The 23,424-nt window shown below is 43.0% G+C and overlaps 1 protein-coding gene across 2 annotated transcripts in view; it reads right to left on the bottom strand.

The window, feature by feature from the left end:
- Positions 1-3,414: 3,414 nt before the first annotated feature.
- LOC119973848 (twinfilin-2) overlaps positions 3,415-23,424 on the bottom strand; it is a 119,910-nt gene continuing 99,900 nt past the window's right edge. Inside the window, exons 6-10 of one of the 2 annotated variants that reach the window (XM_038812324.1) lie at positions 23,025-23,042; positions 13,249-13,374; positions 10,408-10,558; positions 6,440-6,561; positions 3,415-5,460 (exon numbers count right to left, since the gene is read on the bottom strand). In XM_038812324.1, the coding sequence (XP_038668252.1) occupies positions 5,287-5,460; positions 6,440-6,561; positions 10,408-10,558; positions 13,249-13,374; positions 23,025-23,042 (591 nt within the window). In that variant the 3' untranslated portion in view covers positions 3,415-5,286. The remainder of the gene's footprint in view (positions 5,461-6,439; positions 6,562-10,407; positions 10,559-13,248; positions 13,375-23,024; positions 23,043-23,424) is intronic. The other variant, XM_038812325.1, reaches the window with a different exon arrangement.

A 23,424-nucleotide genomic window follows, 5' to 3' on the forward strand; every position in this document is an offset into this window, starting at 1 on the left:
TTGACTTTATGACGGAAGATTGAGAAAAACTTGATGGAAACTTCAGGTGCTTATATTTAACGGTGAAGTCTAAGGCTTTTTACCAATTTCTGATCTCCCCCCCCCCCCCCCCCAAACCCCGGAATATATTGTCATGATGTGACGCCTGAGTTTTGTCAAGTGGCCCAGTATCACATGACAGAAGAGATGAGTTTGACGTTGAATCATCAACTGATGGGAAATTACATTTCAATTGACAAAAACATGTTTTACAGGTATTCTGAATATATCGTAGTACAATAGTAAGAGAATCAGCACAAGAAGAAGACTGTATCGATGTTAAAGTGTAATGAGAAGTTAAATAAGTTAAATCAATGACAGTCAGTTGAGGTGTCAAATCAATTCAGACTGGTCGCACAGTGAAATTAACAAAGATGTCACCAAAGGCATCCAACATAGAAACCAAAATTCAGTGGCTTCTGAATGATCTGGTCTGAATGCCAGTTTTTTCGGCATCAGTCCTCCATCATTCAGCTGCCAATAGATTTTTCCATGTCCAAATGCAGCCTACATTCTAGCAATTGAGTCATTGAATTATTTATTTGTTCCGCAAATATTTGAACAGAAAACATGTTGAGACATAAATGAACAGGTTTATGATGTAAATATTTGAATAAATAGGTTTTACCATCAGCTAGTGTAATAAACGCACCTCACACATGCTCAAATGTAACTCAGTTTCTGTATCCTCTTATTGTGAACTTGGACTCCCAGACACCCCAATTTACGTGGGTATTTTCATGACATCCTATTCTCTGGATATTCTTTGTAACTACCTCAGATGAGAGTCAGGGCAAATAACGTGGCTCTTTATCTAACCACTTGGACATGCTGAAAAGCAGCCTGAAGGATGACTTCTTCTCACCGTGAAGCTGTGAAAGCACACCCACAATGGGAAGGACTCACGGCATGGGGATAATGTGAAGGAAATACATGTCCCGCTGTTCTGCAAAATAGCTAGTGTATGGCAATAAACAAGAGAAAGCACAATAACACCCTGGGCTGTGTCACCTGCCAGGTCATGCCACTCTGCTCCTTGCTTCTCAAAACAGTACCAGCCCTCCACATTCCTGGCCCAGACCTCCGAATTGGCCCTCTTCACAAGTGAAGAGCGCATCTGTTCTGGGAATCCTTCGTCGTAGGGCAGATCGTTGGGGTGCTATGCCATTTGTATGGCATTCGCAGCCATGTTTTGGAAGTCTTCATTCACTAGCACAGCGAAAAGCTTTTCTCTGTGTTAATGAATGAAGCATGTGGGTAGGGTGGGAGGCAACAAGGGGCAAGGTGGGTAGGGTGCCAGCTGGGTGGGCTGGCAGAGTGGGGAGCAAGGTTGAGTGGGAGAGTGGTCGGGTGGGGGGGGGGGGGCGGATTGGGCAGAGGGTCAGGTGAAGAGGCAGAGAATTGGGGATAGTTGGAGGCCCAAGGGTGGAGTCAGAGGGTTAGGTGGGGAGTTGGGGGAGGGGAAGGAGTGGTAGGGTCAGTTGTATAGTTACCCCCAAGGATATATTGGTCAGTCTAACATTTCCTGGGTAACTATCTAGGTAAGTGATTTGGAACCCTCCGAAGTCTCTGAACTCAGGAGTTGGAGACTTTTCTGGAGGACTCCGGATGCAGGGGATTGCCCACTGAAAGTTGAAATGTGACTAATGATCATCCAATGAAAGAGATGCATTCCATTTGGTCATAGGTTTGTTTCTCAATAACTGAAGAGCATGTAGCAAGGTTATTTTTAATTAATGGGATGTGGGCTTCGCTGGCAAGACCACCATTTTTTGCCCATCCTTAAATGCTCTGGAGAAGGTGGAGCTGAGTTATCTTCGTGAACTTCGGCAGTCCAGGTCGGGTGTTCCAGGATTTTCACCCAGTGATGATACATTTCCAAGTCGGAATAGCGTGTGATTTGGAGAGGGAATTGCAGAACATGGCGTTCTCATATGCCTGTCCTATTAAGTGTTCAAGGTCTGAGGTTTGAGAAGTGCTGTCAAAGGAACAATTAATTGGATGCATTTTGAAGGTTGTATATACTGCAGCCATAGTATGTCAATGGTGGAGGGAGTGAATGTTTAAGGCGCTGGATGGGATGCCAATAAAATGGGTTGCTTTGCTTTGGAATATGTCAGGCTACTTGACTTGTTGGAGCTGCACTCATCCAGGCAAGGTGTGTGCGCACTGCATTACAGACCTGACTTGTGCTTTGTATCTACAGGCTTTGGAGAGTTAAGAAGTGATTTACCTCGGAATTCCCAGCATTTGACCTGCTCTTGTAGCCACAGTATTTATATGGCTGGTAAAGTTTCTGGTCAGTTGTAACCCCCGGGATGTTGATGTTGGGGTTTCAGCAAGGTCAAGGGAATGTGGTTACTCTCCTTTGTTCAAGATGGTAAGAAGTCTTACAACATCAGGTTAAAGTCCTGAGGAAGGAGCAGTGCTCCGAAAGCTAGTGTTTGAAACAAACCTGTTGGACTTTAACCTGGTGGTGTAAGACTTCTTACTGTGCTCACCCCAGTCGAACGCCGGCATCTCCACATCATTGTTGAAGATGGTCACTGCCTAGCATTTTCATGCATTCCCACTTCTGACCTTATCTTGGGAGAGAAGATTTTCCGAGGGCTCCTTGGTGTCACAGTCAAATGCTATCTTAAGGGGAAGTCATTCTCACCTCACCTCTGGAATTCAGCTCTTTTGTCCATGTTTGGACCTAGGCTGTGATCTAGAGCCGAATGGATGTGAAGGAAACCAAACTGAGCCTTGGTAAATAGATTATTGACGAGTGACTACAATTTGATTGTACTGTCAACTGCACCTTCTCTCACTTATTAAACAATTGAGAGTATGCTGATGGGTTGGCTGGAGTACTCGTCAGTTCTCCATCTTTATTCCAAATATAATGGGCGGCATTCTCCGCCCTGCTGCACCCGTTTTCTGGTGCTGTGTGCCCCTGCCAGCAGCAGGATCCTCCGTCCTGGCAGCTGGCCAATGGGGTTTCCCATAGTGGGCACTCACACGCTGTCGCGAAATCCGTGGATGCGAGTGCGCTGCCACCGAAGCGGAGGATCCTGCATATGAAGAAACTACCCCAATATATTTTATGCTTTTTTAAAAAACCACTCACTATTCTGTGTTTCCACTGGGAGCTTAGATGGAAAAAATCTCATTTATTCGAGTGGCAAATCCCCAAAGAATTAAACATTCTTTCTTATCAATACAATTCCACTGGACAAGGGGATTGATGATCTGAATCAATGATGTGATCGACTGTATACCAATGGATACTTAAACAGCGTAAATACACTAAAGACTTGCTTTGTCCACACACACCTAATGAAGTATTCCGCCTGGAGCAACTAACAAACATTACAGATTTAAAAGCTGATGTGATTTACACAAGTTAGAATTCATTTATTATCTTTTAGAAATGGTCAGGACTCTACATTAAAAAGAAATGCCAGTGAAAGGCGCAGAGTGCAGCCTCACTGGTGTACACCATTGCATCGATTATGACCTAAAATCACCTTTGGCTCTACTTGAATCAATTAGGTCTAGTGCTATGGTTCTAGTTCCACAGACACCACAGCTGTAAAGTCAGATATATTCCCTATCTATAGCTGTACCAAAGCAAAGTGCATTTTGTGAATTAACTTACAGTACCACAATATGAGCTTCGAGTAAAAACTTACACTCTGCCCCCCCCCCCCCAAAATAAAATACAAATTCGGAATCAGGAGATAAGTTTGAATCAGATTCAGGTGAACATTGTGATCCAAATTCCTGCTCCCCTCGTGTACAGAACTCTAATATACAATAGGTCAATATGGATGACATGCCAAACTGGCCTACACTGGGCACCTGGCCCGTTGAAAATAAAAAGGAAGTAATTTTCTATTGCAACCAAACTTTCAAGTGTACAGCAAAGGGTCAAGAGTAAAATGGAGCCAGGGCAGCATGGTGGCGCAGTGGGTTAGCCCTGCTGCCTCATGGCGCTGAGGTCCCAGGCTCGATCCCGGCTCTGGGTCACTGTCCATATGGAGTTTGCACATTCTCCCCATATTTGCGTGGGTTTCGCCCCCACAACCCAAAGATGTGCAGGGTAGGTGGATTGGTCACACTAAATTGCCCCTTAATTGGAAAAAAGTAATTGGGTACTCTAAATTTATTTTTTAAAAGAGTAAAAAGGAGCTGGGAGGACCTCCACAGACAGGTGTTTTCATGCAAACATTTGTTTTCTGGTGATGGTGTATGTGCTCATTTTCCATGTTTATAGTTATGTATTCCAACTCCCTCACAATTGCTGGACGAGAGGGTGCACCAGCATATCAGGAGTGGGGAAGTGTGGGGATTCAAGTGGGAGGCTATGGATTTAACCCCCTATCAGTTTACTGCAGGAGTTAAACATCAGACTTCCTGGCACTGGAGATTGGGTTCCCAGTGGCCTATTGCTGATTTGCCTTTTAAAGTTGGTCTATGTATTTTCAGGAACCTATTTTGGAAGTTTTCAAATTTAATTATTATCTCTAATAGATAATGCAAGTTTTGAATGCATTTCTGAACTTGAACAGCATGTAGTGTTTGTAAGAAAATAGTTTCAGCTTTCCCTTATTTATTCAAATTAAAAATTGTTTTTGTTGCTTTTGGGCAAATCTTGAAAAGCAGCATGCTAGACGTCCCCCAGGTGGAAACCTGATAGATTGTCTGTTGTGTTCCTTGGGTTAGGGATAATTGAAGTGCATTAGGTAGTGGATTCAGTGGACCGACTGAACCAACTGAACTGAGTCCCAAGTGGAAATGGGATTTTCAACTGGTTTTGTGCTGTTGCCACGTAAAGCAGTCAGTAAATTCACAGTTGCCATGAAACTGCGCCAATTATTTTGTGTTTCCAGGATGACATGACAGTCCTTGTCGAAATCAAAAACTCTCCCCAAAATTCTGTTACAAGCAAACGATTAAAGTTAAAACTCAAAAAGGTGCTTAGTGTATTTATGTTAGGTAAACTGGACATTCTGAATTCTCCCTCTGTGTACCCGAACAGGCGCCGCCGGAGGGTGGCGACTAGGGGATTTTCACAGTAACTTCATTGCAGTGTTAATGTAAACCTACTTGTGACAATAATAAAGTTAATTAATTAATTTTGGGAGAAAAAGGACAAAAAAATGATGTTCAACTGATATAAATTGATATTCTAATGTAAATTTTAAATTCACTGTTAAAAAGTATAAAGTTCAAAGTCCCTTGTGCCTGATGGTCTTTCTTTTAAACATCCTCTCCATTTTCTGCATCGCCGCCTCCTTTGATAATTCGCTTCATCCCACGTTTTCCGGCTGGGCCTTTGGGCTTGGCAAAAGCTTGTTTGAAGGCATGCTGTTTCGGGTGGACTTCTTCATAAAGGAAGTCTGCTGTGAGCTCTTCTCCATTGTCTATCTCGATCTGTAAAAGTACAATTTCAAAATAGCTGTCTCATTCACCGATTTCCAAACCAGTTGAATTGTGAACCAAGCATAAAGGGTCTACAATACCACACATAACATTTGGAAAGCATTTAAGTTGATTATTCAGAGTGGTTTTAAAATAGTAAATTAATCTTGAGAATTGGCTCCATCGCCTTTCTTGATAGCTTTCAACCCATATCCTCTCCATCATAAAGTCCTAACTGCTACTTCTGTAATGTCATTTGCTCAACCTCTGCCTGCATCCAACTAGCAGTAAACTCTGAAGTCTTTGTCATCTTCAAACTCAATTGCACCAATGATCCCCTGGGAAGCACATCATCCACACTCTGTCGACTTCAGCTCATCCAAAACTCCACTGATTCCACAGCAAATAAAACTTGCCGAACATTCCTGTCCTTGCTGACCTACAGTGACTCCCAGCTCCTCAACACTTTAGATTTAAAATCCTTGTCCTCATGTTTAAATCATTCTTTGCCCCCCCCCCCTCCCCCACCCTGAGTAAATGGTAAGGCTCTGTGGCCTGTGCTTCAAAGTTTTAGATGTCCAAAAATCTTCATCACATTTCTTTATGGCGATATGACTACAATGGTCTTGAGCGGGAGATCTGACTCAGATCCCTTCAAAATCAGGACCAGGGTCAAACAAGGCTGTATGATAGCCCTCATATAATGGTACAGGACCCCGTATCCAGGAAACTTGGTCCTGGACTTGTACAGAATACGAGGATTTTCTGGATTTTGGGTCCTGGGGTGGGGGTACAGAATGTATTGGGTAATTTAATGCCAGGCTGATTTCTCCATTGAGTTGGATTCTGCTGGGAAGGGAAAAGACAAGGATGAAGAGGGGACCAGGCTGATCTCCACTGTTAAACCTGTGTTGAACAGTGGCCACTTTCCCCTGGGAGTAAATTCAGGACCTGGAAATAGTCCCAATTACACACACACGTAGGTGACTACCTTTTTGACGACTTTTAGGTGTAGCTGTTGTTCTACCACATCCAGTAGAGGTCCCTTACAGCTGGAGTACAGCATGCGATCTTTAATACCACATCTGTAACCTGGCATGGAGTAGATAAATACTGTGGGAAGAAAAATAATAAATTCAACACATTTAGAAATAACAGGTGAATTGTAGCTATGTGTGACTGGGGTTGAGCTCCAGTTCTACACACTATAATTCCCTCACTGAACATAAATAATTTTATGCAATCCCTTATTTGTGAGAGATTGGATTGGATTGGATTGGATTTGTTTATTGTCACGTGTACCGAGGTACAGTGAAAAGTATTTTTCTGCAAGCAGCTCAACAGATCATTCAGTACATGGGAAGAAAAGGGAATTAAACAGAATTCAAGAAAATACATGAGAATACATAATAGGGCAACACAATATATACAATCTACTACATAAGCATTGGCATCGGATGAAGCAGACACGGGTGTAGTGTTAATGAGGTCAGTCCATAAGAGGGTCATTTAGGAGTCTGGTGACAGTGGGGAAGAAGCTGTTTTTGAGTCTGTTCGTCCGTGTTCTCAGACTTCTGAATCTCCTGCCCGATGGAAGAAGTTGGAAAAGTGAGTAAGCCGGGTGGGAGGGATCCTTGATTATGCTGCCTGCTTTCCCCCGGCAGCGGGAGGTGTAGATGGAATCAATGGATGGGAGGCAGGTTCGTGTGATGGACTGGGCGGTGTTCACGACTCTCTGAAGTTCCTTGCGGTCCTGGGCCGAGCAGTTGCCATACCAGGCTGTGATGCAGCCCGATAGGATGCTCTCTATAGTGCATCTGTAAAAGTTGGTAAGGGTTAATGTGGACATGCCGAATTTCCTTAGTTTCCGGAGGAAGTAAAGGCGCTGTTGTGCTTTCTTGGTGATAGCGTCAACATGAGTGGACCAGGATAGATTTTTGGTGATGTGCACCCCTAGGAATTTGAAACTGCTCACCATCTCTACCTCGGCTCCGTTGATTCTGACAGGGGTGTGCACAGTACTTTGCTTCCTGAAGTCGATGACCAGCTCTTTAGTTTTGCTGGCATTAAGGGAGAGATTGTTGTCGCTGCACCACTCCACTAGGTTCTCTATCTCCCTCCTGTATTCGGACTCGTCGTTATTCGAGATCCGGCCCACTATGGTCGTATCGTCAGCAAACTTGTAGATGGAGTTGGAACCCAGTTTTGCCATGCAGTCGTGTGTGTACAGGGAGTAGAGTAGGGGGCTAAGTACACAGCCTTGTGGGGCACCGGTATTGAGGACTATTGTGGAGGAGGTGTTGGTGTTCATTCTTACTGACTGTGGTCTGTTGGTCAGAAAGTCAAGGATCCAGTTGCAGAGTGGAGAGCCAAGTCCTAGGTTTTGGAGCTTTGATATGAGCTTGGCTGGGATTATGGTGTTGAAGGCGGAGCTGTAGTCAATAAATAGGAGTCTGATGTAGGAGTCCTTGTTTTCGAGATGCTCTAGGGATGAGTGTAGGGCCAAGTAAATGGCGTCTGATGTGGACCGGTTGCGACGGTATGCGAATTGAAGTGGGTCAAGGCGTTCCGGGAGTATGGAGGTGATGCGCTTCATGATCAGCCTCTCGAAGCACTTCATTACAACTGATGTCAGGGTCACCGGGCGGTAGTCATTGAGGCACGTTGCCTGGTTCTTCTTTGGTACCGGTATGATGGTGGTCTTCTTGAAGCAGGTGGGGACCTCGGAGTGGAGTAGGGATAGGTTAAAGATGTCTGTGAAAACCTCTGCCAGCTGGTCCGCGCAGGCTCTGAGTGCACGACCGGGGATCCCGTCCGGGCCCATCGCCTGCCGTGGGTTCACTTTCAGGAAGGCCGATCTGACTTCGGAAACTGTGATGGTGGGTATGGGTGAATTATGGGTTGCTGGGGCACTCGATAGCGGATTGTTGGTTACCTGCTCAAACCGAGCATAGAATGCATTAAGTTCATCGGGGAGGGGTGCACTGCTGCCAGAGATACTGCTCGGCTTCGCTTTGTAGCCCGTTATGTTGCTTAGTCCTTGCCACAACCGCCGAGAGTCTGTCTGTGACTCTAGTTTAGTTTGATATTCTCTCTTGGCATCTCGGATGGCTTTGCGGAGGTCGTACCTGGATTTCTTGTATAGGACAGGGTCGTCTGCCTTGAACGCCTCAGATCTGTCCTTCAGTAGGGAGTCAATCTCGCGGTTGAGCCATGGTTTCCGGTTGGGGAACGTACGTACTGCTTTCTTTGGCACGCAGTCGTCCACACATTTGCTGATGAAGTCTGTGACGGTGGTGACATACTCATTTAAGTTAGTCGCTGAGTTCTTAAATATGGACCAGTCCACTGTCTCCAAGCAGTCACGTAAGAGCTCTTCTGTCTCATCGGACCAGCACTGCACAACCTTCTTAGCTGGGTTCTCCCGCATATGTCAGGACAAGGCACAGTTTAATCTATTTCTAACAGTGGACGTGCAGGAGTAAAACGGACAAGGAAGGTGAACTATTAAAGAAAGCTATATGTTCCAATAAAAGAGTATATCACAAAAATGCATAATTACAGCTGGTTAGCATTGAGTAACAGATTGTAACTTCATTGAATGTTTCAGCTAGCTTCATATTACTGAAGAGCAGATTTGGCAATTTATGGGTGTTAAAAAAAAATCATTCATGGGTTGTGGGCGTCGCTGGCTAGCCCAGCATTTATTGCTTATCCCTAATTACCCTCGAGAAGGTGGTGGTGAGATGTCTTCAACTTCTGCAGTCTATATGGTATAGGTATACCCATAGTCCTTTGAGGGACACAGTTGCATGATTTATACCCAGCGACAATGATCATTTAAACCTTCTGATTACAGTAATTCATTATAATTCACTTTTTATTCACAGGCATAAACATACAAATGCATTAACTTTATGGAAAGTAGAATCATAGAATTTACAGTGCAGAAGGAAGCCATTCGGCCCATTGAGTCTGCACTGGCCTTTGGAAAGAGCACCGTACTCAACCCCACGTCTCCACCCTATCTCCGTAACCCAGTAACCCCACTTAACCTTTTTTGGACACTAAGGGCAATTTATCATGGCCTAACCCGCACATCTTTGGACTGTGGGAGGAAACCGGAGCACCTGGAGGAAACCCAAGCAGACACAGGGAGAACGTGCACAGACAGTGACCCAAGCTGGGAATCAAACCTGGGACCCTGGAGCTGTGAAGCAACTGTGCTACCGTGCTACCCCAGGGTGGGGGAGAAGGCCAAGAGAGGTGGTCCGTAGGGGAGGGGGAGGTGAGGTTGGAGAAGAAACATAATTTGGGCAGCATGGTGCGAGGGCTCAATGGACAGGTGAAGAGATCTTGGGTCTGTGCACACGCAAGGATTTTAAAAGCAGATGTGGTCTTTCTGCAGGAGACGCGCCACCGCGTGAAGGACCAGCTTAGGCAGTTTATGAAACGTTAATATTGGTCTTTAATATTTGTTGGACAATGTTAATGTATATGAATGAGGCAGTGTGAACTGGGAGGGCGAGGACACAGGAAAATTGTAATTAACATTTTTTTTTAAAAAAGCAGCAAGGTTCCCTAAAAGTTGAGCAGTTGACTTCACCTCCTGGTGTCCTTCTGAGCCATCTGGATCAGGAAAGTCAGTGCTGAGATTGCTGATCTCATATAGGCAAGGGTTGGGGTGGCCTCAGTACACATTAGCAAGGGAGTAAAATCACATGTTAACCACTGGAGTACCTGTTAAACAGCAATTGCAAGGAGCGGACAGGCAGGGTAGTGATGCCCCTATTGCAATGTTGAATTGTTTGCCCAAAACTGACTGTCTCTGTTTGTATATGAACATTGGGCAGGCATGTTGGGGGAGCTAGCAGACACCACTACGAGAGGAGGGAAGAGGAGCAGGTAAATAAAAACCAGAAAACGCAAAATGTTTCAGTTATACATTTTTGAGCTTACCAACAGACTCTAAGTAGTCTCCCTCATGTGCGTGCTTATAGAGGAAGAAATGATAGCGAGCAGCATTACTTGGGATTCTCTTTGGCAAGTCAAGGATGTCAGTAACATCTGTATGAACCAAGTTGATGGTTTCCTTCTCTATATCCAGTTTCTGAGGAGGAGAAGAGAAAGAAATATAAAAAAGTAAGCAGTTGGTCCAGCGAAACATATACTGTATTAACAAGAATAGCTTGTAAAAAGCTTGGCTGAGAGCACACAAAATAAGCCTGTTGTCTTGTCACATCCTGGCACTTGAGCAGAGTAGCATAGAATGACACAGCACAGGAGGAGGTCACTCAACCTATCGGGCTTCTTTGACAGAGCTATCGAATGTGTCCTGCTCTACCTGCCCATTTCCCATTGACATTTAAAGGGGAGAATTTGCAGGGCAATGTGAGCAGTGAATATAGACTACTGCATTGACTATAAGGCCACAGATTCCGTAGCGACCTTCATTATACTTCCTCCCACCTTTCCGTAAGGACTTTATTCCGTTCTCTCAGTTCCTCACTCTGTGGCATCTATTCCAACTATGCCACCCTTCATACCAGTGCTTCTGCCATGCCCTCCTTTTTCCTCAACTGACATCTGAATACCCACTTCCCATTCCAGGGCACCTTCCCATGCAAGTACAGGCGACACCTGCCCTTTGACCTCCTCCCTTGCCGCTGTCCAGGGGGCCAAACACTTCTTCCAGATGAAATAGTAATTTACATGTGAACTTCTTTCAATTTGTATTCACTGCTCATGATGTGGCCTCCTCTACTCTATGGAGATCAAATGCAGATTGGGTGATTACTTTGCAGAACACCTCTGTTCAACCTGAAAGAGTGCCCCCCGAGCTTTCAGGCATTTGCCAATTTTAATCTCCATCCCATTTCCACTTTGATATTGGCCTCCAATGCTATTCTAAAGAAGCTCAAAATCAGCTCAAAGACCAACCAACACCTCATCTTTTGATCAACCTCTTTACTGTCTTCCGAACTCAACACCAAGGTCATCAATTTCAGAGCGTAACCACTGCTCCCATTCTTTCCGACAGCAGTTGCTGGGAATGATTCTGCTTTGTCATTTCAGCTCCTCTACATCCATTGTTTGTTGTTTATTTTTCCTCACTCCATCTTCTTCTGCCTTGCACCATCAATCATCCTTTTTGCATTTAACCTCCCTTTATCCAACGCATTATTTCCTTTTCTTCTTTCTGCCCATCCCTGCATTTCCCTGCCTCTACATTTGTTTAAAACCTGTTACATCACTAACTTTTTCCAGTTCTGATGAAAGATCATTGACCTGAAACATTAGGTGGAATTTTCCCGAAAAGTGGCTAAGTGTCATTTTGGGCGCGACTCCCATTGCGATCTTCCCACCCACTTAGGCATTTGTTTGGAGGGGGGCATGATTTGCACCGACATTAAGAGACGCGGGGTCTAAACACCCCACTATGCAGTCACCGAATACCCCACCCCCTCATGCCTAACGATGGCATTGCCAGGGGATATCCCCAACCACCTGGTTGGTCATCACATCTAGTCTCCGTTTGTGGAGACAATAGTGAATTGCCCTGACTTCACACTGCGCTGGCAGGTGGGAGAATTACAGGAACCATGAGAATCCAGCTTAAAACAGATCCTGCAGATTCAATTAAAGATTTACATGTGCTAATTTGGTTCATGATCAGCGAGGACGTGAACCAGATTACGTCTGCTGGGAGGGCTCAGGAAAATTGCAAATTGTTTGACGCTTGGTGCAAATCCTGTTTCAGGGCTCACCTGCAGGGCTAACATAGCAGGATTTTTTCCGGGTGCAAAGGGGCTGGAAAATCACCCCCATTAATCTGTTTCTCTCTCCACAGATGCTACTTGATGTGCTGAATATTTGCAGCATTGTTTTTTGTTTTTATTACAAGTTATGTCTGATACAGCACAGGAAAACACCAAGCAGCACGATGTTAACACATTTATTGCCGTAAGTGAGTCCAAGAATGTGATACATCGTTTTCTATTTTTGAGATATATGGCCATGTTGCTTATCAAAGCAAAAGTAAAATATCAGTAATTGTGTTGCAGTTTCCAAATGAAAGGTCTGTTCATTTTACTTTACATATATATTGTTAGATGCAGTCTTACAGAAGTGGGATTAAACTCATGAAACGTGACTGCTTATTCATCTAAAAACATGAAGTCCCAGGATTAAAAAACTGTTTGAACATTAGCATTAGCTATTGCAGCATGTCTAAATGAATACAAGTCACTGAAAAGAAACTATCTGTAAAACTATCTGTACTATCAAAAGAGAAAATGCTGGAAAATCTCAGCAGGTCTGGCAGCATCTATAGGGAGAGGAAAGAGCTAATGTTTCGAGTCCAGATGACTCTTTCTCAAAGCTCAGGAACTATACTAGGCTATACCATCTGTATAGCCTAGACTGCACCTGTGTGAGCATCAGCAGTGTTTCAATGGCCTATTATAATTATAAAATTAAGGGGACCAAGGAGAATGACAGCACAAGATTTTTCTTTTGCCAATGAATTTCAATGGTAACGAATAACTCTTTTCCTTTCACCCAAGCAGGTTAGCTGAATCTAATTTATTTTATTACTCTGCTCCTAGCTAATAAGGACAAGTAACACCAGTTGGATCAGAGTATAATGAAATTGTCCCAAGGGAAGCCTCCCTGTACATGAATCTTGTAGTGTTCGCTAGGATACATGCCGAACCCATATATTTTGTTACACGCAAGATGCAGTCTTACACAATTCTGAAATTAATTCAATTTACATTGAATGAAAAGGGAATTACATACCAGCTGGATGTAATTTATCTTCTTCTCTTTAAGTAAGAGGAGGGCCCCAATGGCACTTTCCTGGATTGGAAATGCGATACCTTGCATTGTCTGGTGCTTACTTTGGACACTGATCTCAGTCTTTACCTGGAATGGCAAAACATGAAATTACTACATAATCAGACCACAATTGGCATCTTCTTCACCTGCTTCATAACAAAACATGACTGACCCAAGGACACAATTCTACAATGTAAATTGTTTTCACCAGGGGTTCCTGATCTCTAGGCTCAGCAAGCCCTAGAAAATTGTTATATAGTCGGAATTTTACTGCAGAAGCTGTACCTTCATTGCTACTCTTGTACACTTTCTTCAGCCCAACACCTGTTTGCAAAAATATGCAGAGGTTGCTGTAAGAAAATCAGCTGACAACATTAAAGGGACATTGGAAGATAGAAATCTGGGGGTTCATATATTACAAATGTTGAAGGTGATTGAAAAGGCTATTAAAGAAGTATACAGGATCCTTGATTTTTGATCAACTTCTATTATGCTAAACCTTTATAAGCCATTGGTTCAGCCCCAATTCTGGACACCAAAGCTTTGGAAGCATGTCAAAGCCTTGGAGCAGGTGCAGAACAGATTCACCAGAAAGGATGACAGCTTCAGTTATGTGGAATGATTTCAAAAGTTGTGATTATTCTCTTTAGATCAAAGAAAGCTAAGTGCAGGTTTAATAGATGTTTTCAAAATTATGAAAGGCTTTGATGGTGTAAAGGAGGGGCGGTAAACGGATTCAAATTAATTACCAAAAATAACACTGAAGGGATGAAGAGTATTTTTTAATGCAGCGAGTTATGAAAGGGTGATGGCAGCAGATTCAATACTAACTTTCAAAAAGGAACTTGATGCGTAGGTGAAAAGGGAAAAAACTGCAGGGTTATTGGGAAAGAACAGGAGAGTAAAACTCATTAGATAGTTTGTACACAGAGCTGGCACAGGCAGGATGGGGTTGATTGGCCTTCTGTACTGTATGAATCTGTGAACCGCCTCTCTAAAGGCTCAACAAATTATTGGATTTCAGACAGTGACAGCCTAGTAATAGAGCAAAAATTATTTATTCAGGAGATTCCAGTTAAGTTTAAACTTGCTTACAAATGCCCTAGAGAGAACAGCTGAAAAATGTTTTTTAAAAGAAAAAGTCTTTGGCATTTTGTGCCATGTCACTGCAGCATTCTGGAGCCCCAATATATTCTATATGGTCATGAGAAAAGACACTGGCTTGTAACCATGATTTCCCACAGAGCATTTGTTAGGATGGACAAAATGGAGGGAGTGAAAAGAATATCAGACACTCCCATACAATGAGGGGGACGTAAAACCCCACAGATTAACCTCTTGGCAATTATAAAGATTCATTGTAACAACCCCACTGCATTCTTGAAATTTAGCCTTTTACATTTGTTTTTAAGCTTGTGCACAATAAACACCACTAAGTTTCCTCCAAATGAACTGCAAATAATTCCAGATGAACCATGCCTAATCATGATCCTTAATCATTCAGAGGGTGGTGAATCTGTGGAACTCTGCTGCAGAAAGTTGTGGAGGCCAAGTCACTGAGTGTCTTTAAGACAGAAATAGATAGGTTCTTGATTAATAAAGGGATCAGGGGTTATGAGGAGCAGGTAGGAGAATGGGGATGAGAAACATAGCAGCCATGATTGATGGGCCGAATGGCCTAATTATGCTCCTATGTCTTATGGTCCTATAATACGAATGCCACTATTAATCAACAAAGACCAATTGAATGGACAGGCAGAGCTTATTTCAGGACTGAGTAAATCCATCTTACAAGGTTTACAAATATTTAGCTATTTATTTGTAAGTACTCAAGCATGAGTAGTAGTTTTGAGGTAACAATCTTTGTGTTTAGGGCGGCACGGTGATGTACGGCGCTGAGGACCTGGGTTCGATCCCGCCCCGGGTCACTGTCCATGTGGAGTTTGCACATTCTCCCCGTGTCCCCTACAAACCCAAAGATGTGCAGGGTAGGTGGACTGGCCACACTAAATTGCCCTTTAATTAGGAAAAAAAAAGAATTGAGTACTCTAAATTTATTTTTTAAAAAACAATCTGTGTGTTCGCTGACCTCTTACAGAGGTTTTTATACTGAATAACATATAGGACTAGTTTGTGATTGTGTTCCATCAGAAAAGTTGCACATATTTGTGACACTTTATTTTGGTGCATTTTCCAACATAACCAGACTAGATTTTTCAGTGCACTTAAAAAAAAAAGATGGACGCCATTTAATGGGAGGATACCCCTCACTAACCTAGTTTGTAATGTAGTAACGGTGAATTGTGCATATTGTGCTAATGTATTATCCCGTTTATTATGGTAACATTACATTCTCCGAGAAACTATGGTGGCATTCTGTTTTAAAACAGCGGTTACCCCATTTATTTTTAATTAGTTAACAATTTTGTTAAAATAGCAAAAAGAAGTCAATGTTTACTTCTAGCATGGTATAAAAATGGTTCTTCGGCAAATTAACTGGTTCTTCGGTAAATTAATTGCCACAGATCCCTACAATCTTCAAAGAATGGCTGCTCACAATGCCGCTGTCTTGTTTCAGTGCTGTCTTCTGTTTTGAACTGATGTATTTCTTTACATATACATAGTGTACACAATAATGAGGATGAGGTGTGGATAAAACTCTGGATAATTTTGACTCTGGGCATAAAGGAGTTGTTACCGATTCTGCCTCCTGTATAGCAAGCTGCCAATCTGACATTGCTTATTTTACTGAAGTTGTAAGTTCTGCCAATTCATCTTCACAGATACTTTAACCTCCAAAAATTAAAACTATCCTCGGTTGCACGTTGTAAAGAGTGGGCATTATCCAGTTTCTACAATTAAAAAAACAAATATACTTTGTCAAGCCTTCAACATATCCACGGATAATTTCCGTCCTGTAACCTATCTTGCCCGTTGAACCTACTACTATTGTGTGATTAATTTGTTATTCTATTTGTACAAATGTGCAAAATAGACACATATTCTCCCCACTCTGAAAACAAAGGCATTGTGTAATTGTTGTTAGTTCATATTTCAGATCATGCACTGAACTGATCCTTTTAATTCTTTAAAATCTATGTGAGTGGCTGTGACTGAAATTGTAGGATGGCATTGAAGTTGAAAATAGCAGGAGTGAAGGGGAGAAAAATAAAGTTATTGTAGAAACCAGTCATGATTTAAGTGTCAAGCATGATTCAGCTGGTAGCACTTCCGCCTCAGAGTCACGAGGTTCTGGATTCAATTCCAACTCCGGGGCTTGAGTACTGAAATCCAGGCTGGCACAGTCAGCAATTCTGTCTTTCAATGAGATGATCAACTCAGGCCCCATCGGTTTGCTCAGGTGGATGTGAAAGCTTCCATGGCAATATTTCGGAGAAAAGCAGGGGACTTAATCGCTGGTGTTTTGGACAATATTAACTCCTCAAACAATGCCGCACGTTTCTGTGAGAGTTTGCCATGCGCCTATAGGCTGCAGTGTTTCCTACACTGCAAAAGTACTTCAGGATTCCAGTATTTGAACCATCGGATGAGAATATGATCAGACTTGGGTGTACTGACTCTCTGTGGTCAAATAGCCTGCCAATATTTGGATGATGAGTGAATGACACACACACACACACGTTCAACATATAAGCAGCATGAGCGAAACCTTATGGGCAAGATAGAATTATTAAAAAATAATATACAGGATGTGGGTGTCAGTGGCTGGGTCAGCATATATTGCCCATTCTTAATTGCCTTTGAGAAGGTGATGGTGAGCTGTCTTCTTGAACTGCTGCAGGCCCTGTGGTGTAAGTGCACTTACTTTTCTTTGTTCTTTACCCCGGAAGTGGAGAAGATTTTAGTTTAGACGGGCAGTATGGTCGGTGCAGGCTTGGAGGGCCGAAGGGCCTGTTCCTGTGCTGTATTTTTCTTTGTTGTTTGTTCAGGATCTTGATCCAGCGACAATGAAGGAACGGTGATATATTTCCACGTCAGATGGTGAGTGACTTGCAGGGGAACTTCCAGATGGTGGTTTTCCCATGCGTCTGCTGCACTTGTCCTTTTAGATGGTACTGGTCATGGGTTTGAACGGTGCTACATTAGGAGCTTTGGTTTGATCCTGCATCTTGTAGATGATACACATGGCTGGCACTGTGGTGGTGGAGTGAGTGAATGTTTGTTGAAGGGGTACCAATCAAGTGTGCAGCTTTGTCTTGAATGGTGTTCATCTTCTTTTGTGGGAGCTGCACTCATCCAGGAAGGTGGAAAGTGTTCCATCACACTCTGGACTTGTGGCTAGTAGATGGTGTACAGGCTCTGGGAAGTCGGGTGAATCACATGCTGCAGAATTCCCAACATTTGCCCTGATCCTGTAGGCACGGTATTTATATGGCCAGTCCAGTTCAATTTCTGTTCAGTGGTTACCCCAAGATGTTGATAGTGGGGGAAATTCAGCAATGGCAATGCTATTGAATATCAAGGAGCAATGTTAGATCCTCTTGTTGCAGATGGTCACTGCCTGGCAATTGTAACTTGCCATTTGTCAGTCCAAGCCTGGCTATTGTCCAGGTCTTCCTGTATTTGAACGTGGACTTCTTCATTATTTGAGGAGTCGCGAATGCCGCTGAACATTGTGCACTCAATAGCGAACATCCCCACTTCTAACTTTAGGATGAAGCAGCTGAAGATTGTTGGACTTACGACGCTACCCTGAGGAACTCTTAAGATCTTCTGCAGAGCTTAGATCTGATCTGCTGATTGTGGAATCACTGAGATCTCTCTATTGCTGCTTACAAGCAAGTAGGCTTGCTTCACCAGGGGCAGTGTGTGTGTTGGTGGTAATCAGCAGGAGCTTTCCTTGCCCATGTTCGTCCTGACGCCATGAGACTTTACAGAGTCCTCAGTCGATGTTGAGGATTTCCAGGGCAAGTCCCTCCCGATTGTATACCACTGTACTGCCACCTCTGCTGGTGGGTCGGGTGATACCCATGAATGGCGATGCTTGTGTCTGGGGCATTATCTGTAAGGTACGATTCTTAGGGTATGACTATGTCAAGCTGTTGCTTGACTCATCCGTGAGGTAGTTCTCCCAGTTTTGGCACAAGCCGCTCAGATGGTAGTAAGGAGGACTTGACAAGGTTGGGTTTGGCCACTGTCGTTCCCAGTGCCTAGGTTGAAACCGGGTAGTCTTTTCGGTTTCATTCCTTTTTATTGCCTTTTTAGTGGTTCGATAAAACGAGTCGCTTGCTAGCCATTTCAGAGGGCATTTTAAGAGTCAACCCTATTGCTGCAGACAGGTCACGTAAGGACAGTAGAATTCCTTCCGTAAAGGACGTTCTATGTGGTCTATAGAAATTCTATAATGTATGGCTGTTCCTCCATCATCTCTGGGTACCTAACAGCACCATCACCATATAGCCTGAAAGTTGTTTAGGGGGCTTATCACCACCTTCTGAAGGGGAATTAGGGACGGGCAATAAATGTTGCCCCTGTGTGAATGAGTAAAAAGCAACATGAAAAAAAGGAAGTTGCTCTTGTTAGTAAAAAACAAACTAGCCAAAACAAATGAAGTTCTTCCTCTGCAAGTTTCTGTTCTGCAAACAAGCTACAGGGCAGTGTGCAATGTTCACCTGACAGCTGTTGTTCTTTTTTAATTTATTTGTGGAAAGTTTAAAATAATGAATTGAATTATTTACAGTAAATCCACACAGCTTTCTAAAAACCACCAGAAGAATTCAAGGTGGTATTTTTTTGGTATAACTCCTCCTGATATACTATGCTTTTCTGTCATGCAGAGAAAAAACAAAACTGACTTGACAAGAAAGTCGACAGAAAGGGCAAATTTAAAAATAGAAGAAAGGAGTTCCTGGTTTAAATGATTAAGTCAGGGGTCCTTAACGTTTGTGTTTCTGTGGCCCCTCCCCAACGTTATAAAAAGTCCAAGAACACCCTGTAACAAGTATTTTTTCAGTATAAAAATTAGTCATACAATGAAGCAATATATTCATTATAACTTTTGTTATATTTACTTAGTGTGACCAGAGGATCGATTGTAAAATGCTCCGTGTTGTATGAGGGAGTGTAAATGCTCAGTGTTGTATGAGGGTGTGTTGCAGTGAGCAAGTTTGGAACCCAGAGGTATGAAGTGAATGATAAACTTCTGGCATTAAGACTACCTATTTCTTCCTCTGTAACATCGCCTGACTCCGGCATCAGTTCATCTTCTGCCGAAACACTCGTCTGTGCCTTTGCTACCTCGAGACTTGAGAATTCCAATGTACTTCCGGCTGGTCAGCCTCATTCTACCCTCTGTAAACTTGACATAATTCAAAACTCTGCTGCCCCTGTCCCATTCACTCATCACCACTGTGTTTGCTGACTTACACTGGGTCCCTATGAAGAAACAACTCCAATGACCTCGGGCGGGATTCTCCGCTCGCCGGACTGGATGAATTGGGGAAATAGACTGTCTTTTTGATGCTACTGGTGACAGCCTCAATGCACTCCCTGTTGGCCAATTGCTGGTGCATATTTCTCTGAACCAGAACACCCTGCATCTCCATAGCTGAAGCAAAATGATGGTCCCTGACCCTGTCCCCACCTGTAATTGTTGCGCTTGTTGTATTTGCATTGTCCATCCACAAGGCCAAAAGCACTGAACAACTAGATTGGCCACAGCTAAATCAGAATGACAGGGCAAGCAAAGATTTTTGATTATGACAGCCACTGTTTAGGACAGATGAAATGAGGTTTTCTGCTGGCTATTGTTGGTGGACCCCTTGAAATATTTTAGCAGGCCCCTAGGGGCTGTCAACTCCCTGTTGAGAACCTCTGCCATATATTGCTGATTCAAGTGGCTCATGAATTTACTGGTGCAATTCTGAAATTGGTTCTGATTATTCTAATCATCAGGGTAAGAATTTGGTTTATTTTGATTGCACATACCACTTAAGGCATAGCTATTACGTTGAACATTGAGCCCCAAAATCTATCTGGCCAAATTGCCTTACTGAAATCTGAATTGCAGTCCTGACTGGCCAGGTCATTAGCACATGTGTCAGTCAGAGTGGTACCTCAGCCAAGTATCCTGCACTAGGGTATTCAAGTAACAGCTGTGGGTCAATGGGTGCATCCTCAGGCCTCTGACTCAGAAGGTTCTTGGTACAAGTCCCACTTGAGAGAGATAATTATAAAACTCTTGTCTAACAATTCGGAAGTGCAAATATTTGGATGAGGGGTTAAAATAATAATAATCTTTATTGCCAGAAGTAGGCTTACATTAACACTGCAATGACGTTACTGTGAAAATCATCTAGTCACCACACTCCGGCACCTGTTCGGGTACACCGAGGGAGAATTCAGAATGTACAATTCACCTAACACATCTTTAGGGACTTATAGAATTATAGAACAGTACAGCACAGAACAGGCCCTTCGGCCCTCAATGTTGTGCCAAGCCATGATCACCCTACGCAAACCCACGTATCCACCCTATACCCATAACCCAACAACCCCCCCTTAACCTTACTTTTTAGGACACTACGGGCAATTTAGCATGGCCAATCCACCTAACCCGCACATCTTTGGACTGTGGGAGGAAACCGGAGCACCCGGAGGAAACCCACGCACACAGGGGGAGGACGTGCAGACTCCACACAGACAGTGACCCAGCCGGGAATCGAACCTGGGACCCTGGAGCTGTGAAGCATTTATGCTAACCACCATGCTACCCTGCTGCCCAGACTTGTGGGAGGAAACTGTGCCACCCGGTGTGGACAGTGGTTAGCACTGTTGCTTCACAGCGCCAGGGTCCTAGTTTCGATTTCCGGCTTGTGTTACTGCCTGTGCGGAGTCTGCACGTTCTCCCTGTGTCTGCGTGGGTTTCCTCCGGGTGCTCCGGTTTCCTCCCACAAGTCCCGAAAGACGTGCTGTTAGGTAATTTGGACATTCTGAATTCTCCCATGTACCGAACAGGCACCGGAATGTCGTGACTAGTGGCTTTTCACAGTAACTTCATTGCAGTGTTAATGTAAGCCTACTTGTGACAATAAAGATTATTATTACAAGGCGCTTTGGGGTATCTTGAGGTCTTGAAATATATATAAATGCAAGAGGTGGTAGCACAGTGGTATAAATAAATAAATAAATAATCTTTATTGTCACAAGTAGGCTTACATTAACACTGCAATGAAGTTACTGTGAAAAGCCCCTGTCGCTGGACTAATAATCCAGAGTCCCAGAGTAATGCTCTGGGGATCCAGATTCGAATCCCAGCACGGCAGATGGTGAAATTTGAATCTGGAGAAATCTGGAATTAAAGGTCTAATGATGACCATGAAACCATTGTCGATGTTGTAAAAACCCACTTATGTCCTTTAGGGAAGGAAAACTTCTGTCCTTACCCGGTGTACATGTGACTCCAGATCCACAAATGATTTGGTTGACTCTTAAAATACCCTCTAAAATGGTCTAACAAGCCACTCAGTTCAAGAGCAATTAGAGATGGGCAATAAATGCTGGCCCAGCCAGCGAAGCCCACATCCCATGAATGAATAATAAAAAGGTCATGCACCTCTTACATTTTCTTTTACTAGAGTGCAATATTTATCTTGGTCCGGAATTGCTTTGTAAATGTCTATGGATTACTGGTGAGGAAAAACACACAAATAGGCAGAAATGTTGAAGAGGTAGGCAGGCTATTTGATTAAGACCTAGCACAGAGTTTGAAGGCACTAGCTTAAAATCGGTAAGCTTCAACGAGACTAGCAATTTATAAAATAATTTCCCCAACAATGACACCCTCTCTGTGAGCTGAGGTAATTATCTTCTTCAAAAAAAGCTGCATAGATTCTTAGCTGAAAATGGGATTAGTGATCATGGGGCAGTTAGTGATGCTGTGACAAAGAGGAGAATGTTACCTCAATGAGGATAATCAAGGCAGCCCCCAACTGTGGTGAAAACTCTGAACATCCCAAGTTTTTGCTTCATCACATTTGGCCTTCAGGGTGTATTCATAGAACTTTAAGAAAATGAAATGGGTGAAGGGTGGTCTGGATTGGAACTGGTTTATTCAGACTATTTGACTGGTTTCGACCCGTCCAGATTTTGGGTTATTTTCTTTTTATAATTTAAATTTGACCCCATTATTAACAAGGTTTGTGGTTATGATAGGGAAATTTTAAACTGGGTCGTGCCCCAGAATAGCCTACTTCAAAGAAATCTATTCAGATGCCATTTTGCTGGCAATCATGGTTTGTTATGTCTGAGTTGGGCTTCTAAATAAAACCTAGAGACAGAGAAGGGTCAGGTCATTTTGAGTGGGAAAGGGAAGAATGCCCAATTGTAAGTAAAGGGCAGTTTTCATTTTTCCACTTCTTTGCATATCGTACCATGATCTATGATTTGCAGTCACATTTTTAAAACATCAAATATTCATCATAATGGAATATGTTCACTTTATCCAATTAATCAAATATAAACCGATAAAATTAATTATTAACAAAGGGATAACAAACACGCTAGGCAAGAGATCCACATTTATAGCCTCAAGATTATTTTTGAAGTAAAACATTAAAAATAGAAATTCTTTGCTCTGTTGCCAAGCTAGTCAGAGCATAACATTTTTGATAGTTTTACAAGCTAAGAGGAAATGGAGCCCGCTTTAAACATCGATAATGCTGTAGGTAGAGAACAGATAACGCAACAAAAACAAACTTGAAGAACTGGAGGCCTACCATTGTGCTGCTACACTTCTGAAGGCATGTGAAGGGCAGAAAAATGCAGCAGAAAGTAAAAACATGATAGCAAAGCTCTGTAATAATCAGGAACTGGAAACGCAATGGCTGTCTTTGTTCTGCTGTAATTATCAGCAATAGTCCATAAGTGACTAACAGTAATGGATTCTTTGTCAATAGATTTGCTTACAGGTATGAAGTGGTTCTGAATTTGGAACCTTCCACAAGCCACTTTGAAACAAGATAGTACGTAACCACTTAAGTGATACACATTTTGTTTATCACAGGTACAACTTATACTCTCTCCCGTCAGATGGGATTTGCTTGACCGGCCACTAACTTTGTCTATGTTCTTGAAGGTGAACTTTATTTCAAGGCAAGTTTGATAAACTAACGTTTT

This window comes from Scyliorhinus canicula, chromosome 11, assembly GCF_902713615.1.
Source record: "Scyliorhinus canicula chromosome 11, sScyCan1.1, whole genome shotgun sequence".
NCBI lineage: Eukaryota > Metazoa > Chordata > Chondrichthyes > Carcharhiniformes > Scyliorhinidae > Scyliorhinus > Scyliorhinus canicula.